The sequence below is a fragment of the Muscardinus avellanarius genome (genome assembly GCF_963383645.1).
Source record: "Muscardinus avellanarius genome assembly, chromosome: 12".
NCBI classification, from domain to species: domain Eukaryota; kingdom Metazoa; phylum Chordata; class Mammalia; order Rodentia; family Gliridae; genus Muscardinus; species Muscardinus avellanarius.
Genome location: NC_137798.1, coordinates 96,644,723 through 96,660,469, shown reverse-complemented (window position 1 = coordinate 96,660,469; position 15,747 = coordinate 96,644,723). Strand labels below are relative to the sequence as shown.

The 15,747-nt window shown below is 44.2% G+C and overlaps 1 protein-coding gene across 1 annotated transcript in view; it reads left to right on the top strand.

Moving 5' to 3' along the window:
• Positions 1-13,638: 13,638 nt before the first annotated feature.
• Positions 13,639-15,747, top strand: part of BTBD7 (BTB domain containing 7) — a gene marked incomplete at both ends in the record, with an annotated part of 109,627 nt that continues 107,518 nt past the window's right edge. The window contains one exon of the mRNA XM_080707622.1: positions 13,639-13,756. Coding sequence (XP_080563748.1) covers positions 13,639-13,756 — 118 coding nt within the window. The remainder of the gene's footprint in view (positions 13,757-15,747) is intronic.

Here is a 15,747-nt window from a genome sequence, read left to right as displayed (position 1 = left end):
CTTACATTATCTTATGTTTTCACATTTGATGATACTCCTTTCTCCTCAACTACATCTGGAAATTCTTCAATGGATGACTCTTTTACTTAAGTGAAAAGAAATTGGCAGTTGAAGCCAAAAGATCAAAGATCAGATACCAGCATTACCATGTACTAGCTGCATAACCTCAGGTGAATGAATTAAGTAAAAGAACTTATTTATAGCCGGGCGTGGTGGCCCACACTTGTCATCCCCGCTTGGGAGGCTGAGACAGGAGGATCGCACGGGTTCGAAGCCAGCCTCAGCTACTTAGTGAGGCTCTCAGCAACTTAGTGAGACCCTGTTTCCAAATAAAAGATAAAAAAAATGGGTCTGGGAGAATAGCCCGGAGGTAGAAAGCCTCTGGGTTCCACCTCCAGTAACACCACCAAAAAAAAAAAAACTTATTTATGTATTCATTTATGTATTATGATACTGGGGATTGAACCAGAGATATTCCACCTCTGAACTATACCCCTAGGCCTTTTTACTTTTGTTTTGAAACAGGGTCTCACGAGGTTGCTGAGAGTCTCGTTACATTGCTGAGGCTGTCCTCTAACTTGTAGTCCTCCTGTCTCAGCCTCCATGGTACTGAAATTACATCTATTTCAGAATGCAGATATGGAAATTAAAAGGAGTTGTTTATGTACGAGTTAAGATTCCTTTGTCTTACATACAGAAAAGGCCAGATCTGCCACTGAGCACCCCCAGGCCTAATTTTCAATTTTTAATTTTGAAACAAGGTCTCACTAAGTTGCAGAGGGACTTGCTCAATTGCAGAGGCTGGTCTCAAACCTAAGATCCTCCTGCCTCAGTCTCCCAAGTACTAGGATTACAGGTGTGTACTCCTGCATCCAGTTGACAGCCGAGTCTTTGACGTACATGATGGAAAAGAACTTCAGCACACACAGATACTGAAGCAGAGAAGTGTATTTAAAAGAGCAAGGCCGGGCGTGGTGGCGCACACTTGTAATCCCCGTGCTTGGGAGGCGGAGACAGGAGGGTCGTGCAGGTTCGAAGCCAGCCACGCGCGCTGGCTTAGGAGACCCTGTTTCCAAAATGAAAATGTAAAAATAGGTCTGGGAGTGTAGCCTGGAGGTAGAAGGGCTTCCAGGAACCCCAGTACCACTAAATAAATAAATAAGTAAATAAATAAATAAATAAATAAGCAAGGAGTGTGCATTCCAGGGAGAGTGTGGGTCATCTCAAGAGAGAGATGTTTTTGGAGTCTCAGGCTCCTCGTTTTATGAAAACTCTGTAAGGAATGGGCATGGGAAGGCATGTGGGGATGATACCATCCAACCATGATCATAAGACAGTTTTTGGTGGTCTAGCAATTCTCAGGATCCTTGGATTTATTTTTTTTTCCATTTTCTGATCAGTAGATGACATCGTGAAAGTACCCTATGTTTTAGGTTTGTTATATCCCTTTGTCTATTCTAAAAATGCAAATGTTAGTTGGCTAACAGTACACGGGGAAATTTTCATAAGTGGATGAGTTTCCAGTAATTTTAAGATTGTGATTAAAAAGCTAAGCGTGGCTGGGCGTGGTGGGGCACGCTTGTAATCCCCGCGCTTGGGAAGCAGAGACAGGGGGATCGCGCAGGTTCGAAGCCAGCCTCACTGGCTTAAGAGACCCTGTTTCCAAATAAAAGAGTGTAAAATAATCTGTGAGTGTAGCCCAGAGGTAGAAGGGCTTCCAGGAACCCCAGTACCACCAAATAATAATAATAAAAAAAGGCTAGGCATGGTGGCACATCCTTGTAATCCCAGTATTTGGGAGGCTGAGACAGGAGACCTCAGCCATTTAGTGAGGCTCTCTGCAACTTAATAAGACTCTGTTTCAAAACTAAGTAGCTGGGCGTGGTGGTGCACGCTTGTAATCCCCACGCCTGGGAGTCGGAGACAGGAAGATCGTGCAGATTCAAAGCCAACCACGCTGGCTTAAGAGACCCTGTTTCCAAAAATAAAGTAGGTCTGAGAGTGTAGCCCAGAGGTAGAAGGGCTTCCAGGAACCTCAGTACCACCCCCCCAAAAAAAAACTAAGTAATAAAAAATAGGGCTGGGGTGTAGCTCAGAGGTAGAATACCCCCTGGGTTCAATCCCCAGTACCACACACACACACACACACACACACACACACACACACACACACACAAGATTGTGAGTAAAGATTTGTATATTTGTCAGAAATTTGGGAGTGATAGGTCTAGGAGAAAGAATTGACTTGGGAAGGAAAGGTATACAGAACTTTAGCACAGAGATTTCAGATCAAAGCTCTAATCTCCTTTTCACCTATTTTTTTCATTTCATTTATCCTTCCTCAATGGTACCAATCAAAGGTGGCACTTGAGCATCTCTAATGGGACTCTGTAAGCGATCAGGGACTCTTTTAATTCAGTGTCTGCCAAGTTAGCTGAACCTTAAGGCTGATACCTATTGGCTGGCAAGATGATGGCCAAGAACTCCTAGAGCTACATCATTTTTTAGTCATATCCCGTGGAAAAGGATGTCTTACTTTTAGCATCTTCTGTAGAAGAAGAGATTTTCTTTTCCAGCAGTCTCCATCCTGGCTCTTGACCAAGTTACATATCCTTTCCTGAACCAAACTTTAAAGACAATTGATTGCATTTGATAAATGCGTGTGTGTGTGTGTGTGTGTGTGTGTGTGTGTGTGTGTGTGTTTTACTGTGAATTAAAGCCAGGGATTTTCTACCACTGAGCTACATCCTCAGCCCTATTTTTTGAAATATGATCTCACTAAATTTCTGATGGCCTTGCTAAGTTGCTGAGGCTGGCCACAAAGCTGCAATCCTCCTGTTTCAGCCTTCCAAGTACTAGAATTATAAATGTGTGCCAGCATGCCTAGCTTGCTGAATGTCTTCATAAAATCAGACAAGTAAGTATAAAACATGGAATCAATCCCACCTGAGCCACTTAAATTGAGTAAAATGAGGAATTACAAGAAAGAGGTAATATATTAGTCATCTTGTGCTGCTGTAACAAAATACCATAGACTAGGTGGCTTAAACAACTAAAAAAACATATATTTTCTCATGGTTTTGCAGGCTACAAGCCCAAGATCAAGGTTCTATTGATTTGGTGTCTGTTGGGGACTCTTCCTAACTCAGAGACATCTGCCATCTTGTTATGTGCTCATATGGCTTTTTCTTAGAGACAGACAGACAGACAGACAGAGGTATGCACCATATCCCAAGGTGCATCGTATCCTGAGTGAGGTCTCTGATATCTCTTTTTACAAAGACAACAGTTCTGTCCAATCAGGTCCCCATTCTTATGACCTCATTTAACCTTAATAACTTCCTTAGAGGCCACATTTCCAGTTACAGTTGGGTTAGGGTTTTAACACAAATTTTGGGGGAAAACAAACATTCAGTCCATAACACTGGGATATTAGTGAAGGATCATGCAAGTGTGTGAATGGAGAAGAACATTAACATTGTCCGCAAAAGGTTGAACCAGCCCCTGATCTTCTCAGAGAAGAATGTATGTGGACCCCTGGATGACCTGGTCAACCAGGAGATGGAGGGGGCAAGATATCCCTGCAGCTCCAGCCTGACCACGTCGCTATGCAGGACGCCACAGCCCAGATGGCCATTCTGCAGTTCTTCAGGAGTGGGCTGCCCAAGGTGGCTGCGCCATCCACCATCCACTGTGACCATCTGATAGAGGCCCAGTGTGGGGTGAGAAAGGCCTGCACTGGGCCAAGGACATAAACCAGGAAGTGTATACAACTGCAGGTGCCAAATATGGTGTGGGCTTCTGGAGGCCTGGATACAGAATTATTCACCAGATCATTCTGGAAAACTAGGCATACCCTGGGTTCTTCTGATTGTCACTGACTCCCACATCCCAACAGTGGTGGCTTTGGGGGGCATCTGCATTGGAGTTGGGGATGCCAATGCAGTAGACGTCATGGCTAGAATACCCTGGGAGCTGAAGAGCCCCAAGGTGATTGGCATGAAGCTAATAGGCTCCCTCTCTGGTTGGACCTCACCCACCAGAAGGTAGCTGGCATACTCACAGTGAAAGGTGGCACAGGTGCCATTGTGAAGTACCACGGGCTGGTATAGACTCCGTCTCCTGCACTGGCCTGGCAATAATCTGCAACATGGGCGCTGAAATTTGGGGCTACCAGTTCCGTGTTCCCTTACAGCCTCAGGATGAAGAAGTACCTGAACAAGACAGGCTGCACAGACATCTCCAGTCTTGCTAAAAAATTCAAGGATCATTTGATACCTGACTCTGGCTGTCAATATGACCAAGTGATTGAAATTAATCTCAAAGAGCTGAAGCCACACATCAATAGGCTCTCCACCCCCCAACCTGGCTCACCCTGTGGGAGAGGTTGGTTCTGTGGCAGAGAAGGAAGAATGGCCTCTGGACATCCACGTGGGTCTTGTCAGCAGTAGCACCAATTCAATCTATGAGAACATGGGATGCTTGGCAGCATATAAAAAGAATTCCTACAATTTGGTGAGAAAAAGACAACACAAATGGCAAAAGACTTGAGTAAATGAAAAAATTCAAATAAGATAAGTGAAGAGGTGTTCAACCATGTTAACTTAAGGGAAGTAAAATTAGAGGCATAGTAAGATGGTACTGCTGACACAGATTGGTTAATAAACTTCTTAAGTGTTGATAAGGCTATTAACAGAAATTCTCTACACCACTGGTATTGAATAAAAATAGAAAAAAATCACTTGGGAAAGCAGTTTGACATTACCTAGAAAGAATAGAACTTGTCTTATTCTATGGTCCAACCATTCCACTATTGGTATATATAAAAAAAAAAACTTGGTCCCATGGGCACCAATAGATATGTTAGAACAGAGTTGCTTATATGCATTAAAAATAATAAATATTCATCAAAATAACACGGTTATTTAAAAAAATGTGGTGCTGGTCATAGTGATATAGACCTGAATCCTATCTACCCAGGAAGCTTAGGTAGGAAGATCCCAAGTTCAAGGCCAGCCTAGCCAACTTGAATAGCTGTCTCAAAATAAAAAATAAAAATGAAAGGTTTTATGTATTGCAAATTGTAGGTATAGCCTTTAAACCTCTTTATTGTATTTTCTCTTTCTTCCTTTCTTTCTTTCTCTCTTTCTTTCTTTCGGAACTGGTGATTGAACCCAGGGACATTCTACCTCTGAGCTATACCCCCAATGTTATTTTTTTTATTCTTTATTTTTTTTATTTTTTATTTTTTGGTGGTACTGGGGTTCCTGGAAGCCCTTCTATCTCCAGGCTACACTCCCAGACCTATTTTTACATTTTTATTTGGAAACAGGGTCTCCTAAGCCAGCGCGCGCAGCTAGCTTCTAACCTGCACGATCCTCCTGTCTCTGCCTCCCAAACACGGGGATTACAAGCGTGCGCCACCACGCCCGGCTATTTTTTATTCTTTATTTTGAAATAGGGTCTCACTAAGTTGCAGAGGGCCTCACTAAGTAGCTGAGGCTGGCCGTGAATCCAGATCTTACTGTCTCAGCCTCCCAAGTACTGGAATTACAAGCATGCACCACCATGGCCAGCTTACTGCATATTTTAATGAACCAAATTTCACTTTTTATATGTGTCTGGTACTGAGTATTGAACCTAGGGAAGCTCTAGTCTACCACTGAGCTATAGCCTGAGCCAGCCTTTTTGTTTTTTATTTTGTCTCAGCCTCCCATGCTTGGCCAAAGTTCATATTTTAAATTTACTTGAATCTACAAATATTATCTTCTTTTGTAGGTGTGGAGATGGAACCCAGGGGATTCAACCTCTGAGCTACACCCCCTGCCCTATTTTTTATTCTTTATTTTGAAACAGGGTCTGAGTTGCATAGGGCCTCACTAAGTAGCTGAAGCTGTCGGCAAACCACCATCCTCCTATCTCAGCCTCCTGAATGCTGGAATTACAAGCTTTCCCCCATCATGCCCGGCTTTACAAATATTGTCTTTAGGGTTAATGTCTTTTGTGCCTTAAATAAGAAGCTTTTTCTTCCTAAAGGCAGTTAAGATATTCTTCAATCCAGGCTTATAATCCAGGAATAAAAAATAGGACTGGGGGTATAGCTTAGAAGTAGAACGCCCCTGGTTAAATGCTTAGTACTGAAAAAAAAAAAAGATATTCTCCAATATTATTGCATACCTGTGCATGTGTTGCTGCATGTGTTTTGGTCAACATCCTTGCTGCTATACCCCGAAACAACTGACCATACAACTTAGAGAAAAGAAGATTTACTCGTCGTTTCCTTGGAGATTTTGGTTTTAGTCCATCTGAGGCCAGAGACCATAGATATTGGGGCATAGCGGCTGGTAAAGCAGAGCACGAAACTTTGCTATCACATCACAGGAGGCTGGAAGCAGAGAGCAAGCAGAAAAAGGATGAAGGACATATAATCCCCAAGGCCACACCCTGGGACCCCTCCTTAGCAACCAATGCCTGCTTCCAACATTGCTACCTTGTTTCCATGAGGGCAAGGGGACACTCTAAAGCCAAACCATTACAGTGAGGTGTGGGAGGGGGCTTAAACCCAGGGCTGCTCTGCCACTGACTTACATCCTCAGCCCTTTTCATTTTTTATTTTGAGATGGGGTCTCGCTATATTGATGGGGCTGACCTTGAACTTGCCTCCCAAGTCACTGGGATAGCAGGAATGTGCCACTGTGCCCAGGTTCAATATTATTTTTAAAGCTTTATTTATTCATTTTATTCCATATTAATTCCATAACTAACACTTATTAATTTATTTTACCGAGCATCTAAAACATACTAATCACTATTCTGGGACACATGTGTTTTCAATCTTCTTCACCTTTTGGACTCCAGGAAAATTTTTCTTTTTTCCATTTATTTGTTCATTCATTCATTCATTCATTCTTTTGTTCATGGTACTGGGGATAGAGCCTAGGAGTGTTCTACCTTCAAGACATATCCCCAGTCCTATTTCATTTTTTACTTTGAAACATGGTCTCACCAAGTTGTTGAGACTAAGCTTAACCTATAATCCTCCAGTCTTGCTTCCCAAGTACTGGGATTAAAGGTGTGCACCCAGGAAATTTTTTTTTAATGCATGGAAACAGTATCATATATGCAAAGCAATAGGAAGAAGTACAATTTGCCTTTTCTTCATGATTTCAAAAACCCAGCTTCCATACTGTGTTTCTAGGAAGATGAGCCTGGAAAGGAGCTTTAATGGATGGTTATACATGGTAGAAAAGTGGGTTACAAGCCAGGCTTGGTGGCACATGCTTGTGATCTCAGTACTTGGGAGGCTGAGCCTGGAAGATCGCGGTTTGCGGCCAGCCTCAGCTACTTAGTGAGGCCCTCTGCAACTTGGTGAGATCCTGTTTCAAAATAAACAATAAAAAAAAAAAATAGGGATGGTGGTGTAGCTTGGAGGTAGAATGAACCAGGTTCAATTGCCAGTAACACACACACACACACACACACACACACACACACACACAGTGGGTACAAAGGAATGAAAGGGTGGGGTGACAGAAAGTAGAGCACACAGGAGACGTAAACGACTCATATTTTCAGCTTAGGTGACCAGGTAGATGAGTACTGATGGAGAGAGCAGCAAGAGGAACACAACATGAATTCAGGACTCTTGGTTTCAAGCAATAGAAACCCACTTCCAACTAGCTTAAGATAAAATGGGAGTTAGGGCAATGTAGTGGTCCTGAAATAAAAAGACCAGAGAGGACCTGGATTCAGGCACATCTAGGTACAGGTGTTCAAAAGGTGTCACTTCCTCTGTTCCTTTCTGTTTGTGGTCTTCCCTCCTTCCCACTGCACATAGCTTTCTCCTCTTGGTTAAGGGAGACAACTTACTTTTATGTGAGCATGTGTGTGTTGTACTGGGGATTGAACACACAGGAGTTCCCCACCCACGCTATGCCCCCAGCCCTACTTTATTTTTTATTTTGAAACAAGGTCTTGCTGGATTACCAAGGGCTTTGCTAAGTTGCTAAGGCTGGTTTTGAACCCGAGAGCCTCCTATCTCAGCCTCCCAATTACTGGGATTACAGGTGTGTGCCACCATGCCTGGCTTTACATTGTCATTTAAGGTCAAAATCCAAAGAAATAGAACAAAAAGAAACATCTCCTTTGAGAGTCTACAGAAATTTCTAGAAAGGGTCCTAAGTGGTCTGTGCGTGTCACATGCCCACCAGGCCTGCCTGGCTCTAGACCCAATACTCTTTGCCACTACTGAGTACCACCACTTGTTTCAAAATAAAGAATAAAACATAGGACAGAGTACAGTACAATGCTGTATAGAACAGCAGTTTTCAGGCAGTGCCTAGCCTTGAGCTACTCCCTTGTATAAAGTAGCAGTTTGCTGTGAGTTACTCCATTTGACTTGGTAACTTGTCTGGACAAATAGATCAATACCAGGTGTTGAACACAGAGAACTTATCAAAAACAACAACAACAACAACAACAACAACATCCAGTTGCACAACACAACTGACAGATTAATTAATGGTGCTCATAAAAAACTGACCACCTGTGAACTTATCTAATTAAATCAAGAGGCACATGGATACATTGGCGTATCAAACTCCTATCAGAGAAATGAGGCCCCGGAGCTTATCAGACATACCAGACCAACAAATGACGCAATCTCCTCACCTGAAATATATGAAGGGAAGGCGCCCCAGCGGGTGCTATGGTGGCGCACATGTCATCTCATCAGACCAGACGGTGAGTGCATCAGGAGAAGACAGGCTGCGAGCTTTCAACTCTGTCCCAGGGCTTCAGCTCAGCGGGATTTTTTTTTTTTTTTTCTCGATACGGCCCACTTTGAAACTGCCTGCTGTCTGCACCTGCGCCTGGAACAGTTTCTGAACCTTAACCATCAGCTTTAATTCACCGAATGAACTCTGTAGCTGGGTTCCTTTCCCCTATCTGATGACCTGCGGGGACTCTTGGGTTTGTGTCAGTTCTCTGCCTTTGCTTTTAATTCAAACTTGTGGCTGCTGTTAACCCTTTCTTAGCTGTTCTGAAACCTACATATCATTGTGTGAACTGTGATGTGTGACTTGAATGTAATGATATTAGTAATTAATATTGGAATGGAATAAAATAACTTGTGATTGCCATGAGCACACGTTCCCAAGTGAAATCAAGACTACTCAGTGAGTTAAAGCTGATGAAATCGATGTGGCTGGTGAATTTATAGCCATACAATAAATTCTAACACTGGAAAGACACGAATGTGTTCAGTCTATTTTAATGGCATAGCTCAGTCACGACAGCCATCTTAGCCCTCCTTATTTTTTAAAAAATAAAAAAATTTCCACCCTATTTTCCTATTTCAATTCTAAGGTTCTCAGAGCAAAGATCCAGTTATTTCTTGCCCCTAACATCTAGCACCTGGTATTGGATGCTTTAAACAATGTCTGTTGGACTGAAATTGACCGATATAAACTCTGATAAACGTGTCTGAAATGCAGAGGAAAAACAAACTCAGTTTCTCCTTTATTCTCATTCAACAATCAACATGGAAGACCTCTGTGCCCAAATGTGCGGAGGTTTCCACCCACCCCGCAAGCAATCATCTTTCCTGCAGCCGTGAATGCCAGCTGAATGCTATGGAATTGAATTCAATTTTAACACAATATACCTAGTGATAGCATCAGATCCCACAGGTGAGGGTCCGGTTGCACGGTACTGCTCCTCACTTCCAATGCCATTCCACTGCCTGCAAAGATACCGCACGAAAAGTACTTAAGAAACACACCCACGGTGGATTCAACCGTGTTTCTGACACAACCCATTTCCTTAGGTTCAATTAATTTACTAGGGCAGTTCAGAATTCAGAAAAACACTTATGTCTGCTGGTTTGTTTATTTATTTATTTTAGTGGTACTGGGGTTCCTGGAAACCCTCCTACCTCCGGGCTACACTCCCAGACCCATTTTATATTTCTATTTGGAAAGAGGGTCTCTTAAGCCAGCGAGGCTGGCTTCGAACCAGTGCGATCCTCCTGTCTCCGCCTCCCAAGTGCAGGGATTAGAAGTGTGAGCCACCACGCCCGGCTGCTGGTTTATTAAAAGAGGCGTTTCAGAGGATGCAGATGAAGAGATACATATAGCACAGTATGGGAGAAGAGGCATGCCACCCTTCAGGAATCACTAGATGTTCAGCTATTCAGAAGCTCTTGAGCCCTGCCCTTTGGGGTTTTATTGAGGCTTTGTTACATAGGCATGATTGACAGAATCATGGCCCATCAATGGTCAACTTTTGTCCCTCCTTTCCTCAGAAGTTGGGAGCAGGGCTGGAAATCTAACCTTCTAATCCCGCCTTGGTCTTTCTAGTGGCCAGCCCCTATCCTGCAGCTACCTAGGGGCTGCCAGACATCAGTTTGTCATTAGAACACAAAAGATAGGCATCACTTTGAAGATTCTAAGGGTTTTATGAGTCCTAGGGCAGGAAATGACGATAAAGGCCAACTATATATTTCATAGTATCATAACACATAAACTGAGTTCATTTGATATCTCAGAAGTGCAACAAGTGGTATAGAAAAAAAAAAAAAAAAACAGCCGGGCGTGGTGGCGCACGCTTGTAATCCCCGCGCTTGGGAGGCGAAGACAGGAGGATCGCGCAGGTTCGAATCCAGCCTCGCTGGCTTAAGAGACCGTTTCCAAATAAAATATAAAATAGGTCTGGGAGTGTAGCCCAGAGGTAGAAGGGTTTCCAGGAACCCCAGTACCACCAAAAAAAAAAAAAAAAGAAAAAGAAAAAGAAAAAGAAAAGAGAAAAGAGAAAAGAAAGAAAAAAAAGAAAAAAGAAAAAGAAAAGTGAATGAATTAAAGGGTAGAAAACATGAAATAGTTATGCATGATTTATAAGCCAAAATTGCCTACTGGAGTTCTCCAAACGTGCAGACAGGCAATAGTATAATGTGAAATTAGCAGCCAGAAGATAAGTTCCTACATCAAAAATGCTTAGAAAAATGGTGTTATCCTCAAATTACTTAGAATGCTGTTGTTGTTGATAGTACTTTAATTTTTTTTAATTTTACCTGATAAACAGAAACAAAGTAATGAAGGTTAGAAATACATGGAAAATTACTAATCATGGCAACTAATCTTATTTAACATTTTAATAAATCATCAAGAAGCAGTGTGGTCAATGGAATTTTTAGTTTGCAGATAATAGCTCTTTCATTTAATGCAATGTCTAGCTGATAAAGACAAAGAAAAAATAATGGAAAATAATGGTAAGTGACTAGAATTCAGATAAGCTTCAATTATGAATCTCAGGAAACTCGAATAGCATAAATAGGAGGTAGCCACTCAGAACTAATCGTTGGCTCCAACTAAATGAGTCTATTTCTCTTCATTTTCTCGCTTTTCTATTCATTTCTTAACCTATTGCCTACAGTTGTGTGCACCATAATGGGAATCATTTTTTTTTTTAAACTGGGGATTGAACCCAGGGGCATTCTATCTCTGAGCTACACCTCAGCCATTATTTTTTTGTTTTGAAACAGGGTCTTGCTAGGTTGCTCAGAGTTTTGCAACAATGTTGAGGCTGTCTTCAAACCTGTATCCTCCTGTCTCAGCCTCCTAAGTACTGGATTACAGGCATGCACCACCACATCCAGCTGGAACCCTTTACTTGAAGCTTTACTACAATCTGCTATGATCTCTAAATCTTCAAGGATTAGAGTAGGGGAGACACTTAAGATGAAAAAGGAAAAAGCGAACTAATACAAATTGGAAAGAGCTGTCTTTTCCAGGCGGAAGATGACAAATAAACACAAGACAAATCTTAAGAAAGTCCAAAGAAAAGTGACAATACTCAGTTCTTCCATTGGAAGAAATCTAAAAAATTTAAATCCTTCAACTGAAGAAATGTATAAAATAATAAAAACCGAGAAATGCTAGTCAGGCGTGGTGGCGCACGCTTGTAATACCAGCATTTGGGAGGCTGAGACAGGAGGACCAGTTTGAGGACAGCCTCAGCTACTTAGTGAGGCCCTTTGCAGCTCAGTGAGACCCTGTATCAAAATAAAGAGGAAAAAAAAATAGGGCTCGGGGTGTAGCTTAGAGGTAGAATGCCCCTGGTTTACATCCCCAATACCACAAACACACAAAAAGAGAAAGTTTCACATTGCTCTTGAAACAGAGGTGTTGCCTGATGCACAGAATGCTAATCACTGAAATGGGGCATCTTGCAAAAGAGAACAATTTATTCATAAGGCAGCCAAGCCTGTGGATACTGGAGAGGAAGGCTCAAATCCGCCTCGGCTATTTATTGTATCAAACTTCAAAGATTACTATGATTACAGGTGTTATCTGTGTCACTTAAATACAACTAAGAGACAGTGAAGGGGGCTAAGTCTAGAAAAGCAAGTAACTAAGTCTCGAAGGTTTATTCAGAAAGTAAGGTCAGGTGGTTTATTAAGCGTTTTCCTTGGATTTCAGAGGTGGTTTAAAACAACCAAAATGAAGTGTGGTAAAAATTTGTTTCTCAAAGCGTAGAGATGAGAAATGCTAATGTTTTTAAACAAATTCTCAGAGGACAAAAACATCATGTATTGTTAAGACCTGAGGACGGTTGAAATATAATGGTGCTCTGTGACCAGAATCAGAATGCCTGGATTCTAGTCTTGACTTGCCTACTTCCGCAGTAAAACAGCAATAACACCTGTGCTGGGTACCTCCAAGGGTGGTTTCGGTGTTCAAATGAGACCATGTATTTAAGTGTGTTTTTGAAAGCTGTAAAGTTCTCTATAAATCTAATGATTTTTTACTGCATCGCTGAAATAGTTGCAAACTCCCAAACAAGGGGCACCTAAGGAAGAGCGATTTGGCTCTGCCCTGTGATGACCGTAAGCTTTCGACAAGCCGGTCCTTTGCTTACGGAAGTATGTTGAGGAAACCTTTACAGTGTCTTTAAAAAGACCTGGCACTCTAACCCAGGGCCTGGCACATCCTAGGTAAGCGAACTACCGCTGAGCTACACCTTTAAAATATATCTTTAAAACACACTACACATCTAGCAACGAAGTGGCTGTAAAGATACCACGCATACAAGTACTTAAGAAACGCTGCCAAGAAAGCGCCAAGTCGGCGAGGACTTTTGCACAGCATCGCAGTTCTTTGAGGAAGATGCAGCCCGGGCGAGCACTTGAAGGATGTCGGCCGCAGAAGGGAAGCATGGTAAACTAGGTAAAACTGGTCACCGAATAATCGCGCAGTTATTACAATTCCGTACGGACACACTTAATAACGAGCCACAATTCCCTGGAATAAGCAGGCTGCTGCAACAAGCCGGAAACACCCCAGGACCGGTCGGCGAGGAGAAGGAACACGGCGCGCGCACTCGGCTCCCGGACTCCGGCCCGCGAACGCGCCCGCCCGACCCCTCGGCGCAGGCGCGGACGGCGGGTCACGTGAGCGGCGCCGCCGGCAGGGGCGGGGCCGGGCGGCTCCGCAGCGCCGCGCATGCGCCTCGGGGCCGCGCCGAGCCGAGCCCCTCCTGCTCCCTGTAGGAGCCAAGATGGCGGCGGGGGGAACCTGGAGCAGTCCCGGAGCCTGAGCCACTGACAGGAGAGGAGAGGGCGGCGGCGGCAAGAGGAGGAGGATGGCCGCGGGTGCTGGCGCCAGTGCGGGCGGCGGTGCTGGCGGCGGCGGCGGCGGGGGCGGCGGCAGCGGTCCCAGCAGCGGCAGCGGCAGCGGCAGCGGCGAGAGGAGCCTCCAGGGTGAGTGTCCCTCGGCGTCTCCGAGGCTGGGGCGCCGACGCTCTGCCCGGCGGGAAGCGGCCGCGCCCGGGCTGGGTGCGCGGTGGGCCCGAGGCGCCGCGGGAGGCCGGGCGCGGGCGGGCTTCGGGGGTCGGCGCCAGGCCGGCGGCCCCGTGCGCTCCGAGGGGCGGGCCGGGCCGGGCGGCGCCGCCGCGCGGGGGCCGAGGCGCGGGGCCGGAGGGGCCGAGGCGCGGCGGTGGCTCCGGCTCCGGCTCCGGCTCCCGGGCGCGGGGAGACCCCGAGCGGACGCCCGCGCCTGTTTACCCGGCCGGGGCCGCGACCCGCGGGGTGGGCGTGAGGCCCGCCAGCCCGGCCCCGGGGGCCAGCGGCCTCGGGCCCGCTACTCCCCAGGGGAGAAGTTAGACTGTCCGGTTAAGTTACTAATGGGAGGATAAAACTGGGCTTGTGCTTTGACAGGTAGGGAAACAATACCGGGTGTCAGATAAAAGAAGAGGGGGCTGTGTGTTCCTGGAGTGCTGGGGCGGCAAAAGGTGCGCCTCTTTTCAGTGCCTTATCGTTTGCACGGCTGTTGACTACCTTACACCCAGGAAGAGAACTTTCTCACCGCTTTTGGAGAAAGTCTGAGGACTGTTGTTTCTGCTTCGAACTACAATAGCACCCCTTCACATACCAGCACAGATAATAAGTACTCTGGAGTAGGCCTGATTTACAGAAGCCGGCTCAGCTAGCTTTACCAGCACACTGTTTCCTCTGCTAAAACATCTTGCGAGATCGAGGAAGGAGGCATTTTTGCAGAATTTACTTAGCGTTTTCAACAGAATCTTTTTGCCTTTGTATAGCATCCGTTTCTCTTAGATTGCTGCAGTAAATTGCTTTCTTGAAATGTGGAAGAAAGATTTGAAATTGCTTTACAAGATTCATACAAGGTTAACTGCAGCTCTGATGAGACTGGCGTTGGAATTTTGGAGTCAGAAAAACCTTTAGAGAGCTGGTGTAACTGTTGTTTTAAAGCTGGGAAACTAGGCCCAGAGAGGTGATTTACCATGGGGCTTACAGCTATAAAGGGGTGAGACCAAAGCTAAGACCTAGGCTTTTTTTTTTTTTCCAATGGTACTGGGATTGAACCCAAAGACATTATGCCTCTGCACTATATTCCTAGCCCATTTATTTATTTATTTATTGAAACAGGATCTAAGTTGTTGAGGGTCTGGCTAGGTTGCTTAGGATGACCTTAAACCTGTCTGTGATCCTCCTCCTGTCTCAGCCTCCCAAGTACTGTAATTCCAGGCTTGCGCCACTGCACCTGCCTACATTACTGTTGAGAGAGCTCTTTTCACTACGTTTCTGAACTACTTAGTCTTTCTGGTTACATTCTCCACCACCACCCCTACTCATCCCTATCCCTGGGTCTTTGTGCAATAAAGTTGAAAGAAAAAATGAGAGCCCCTCTCTAATTCTGACAGAACCTAATAACTGATGCACATTTTTTTCCTAACCTGAACTTAAAAACAGAGTGACACTTCATATGTAGTTTTCATAGGCCCATGCCTACATTTTCATGTATAAGCATGGCTTCTTATTCCATGAATTTATTAAAGCCCATAGGTCAGTATTCTGTCTCTCACAAAACTTGTTCTGTGTTCCAGCAACAACATTCAAACAAGTTCTCTGTACCAGACTCTAATTTTAGGATTTATAACACCTGTGATTGTTTTAGAGGTTATACTGTCTACTTTGGTCTTTCATCTTGTTGGGTCGCAGCAGTTCTATTTATAATGTTATAGGTTAACCTTCAGACATACAATAAAAGCAAATGGTTCTGACTTCATATTCTAGTTGCTGAAACTCACACATCCAAAATTACAGACACTTATTGAAAAATCTGCTTTGTGCTTTGCTTTGTACCAGAACTATAGGAAGGAAATGTAATATATATAGACTTTATTCTCAAGTTTTTCTTAGAAAGATAGGCTGAACCACATAAATCTAAA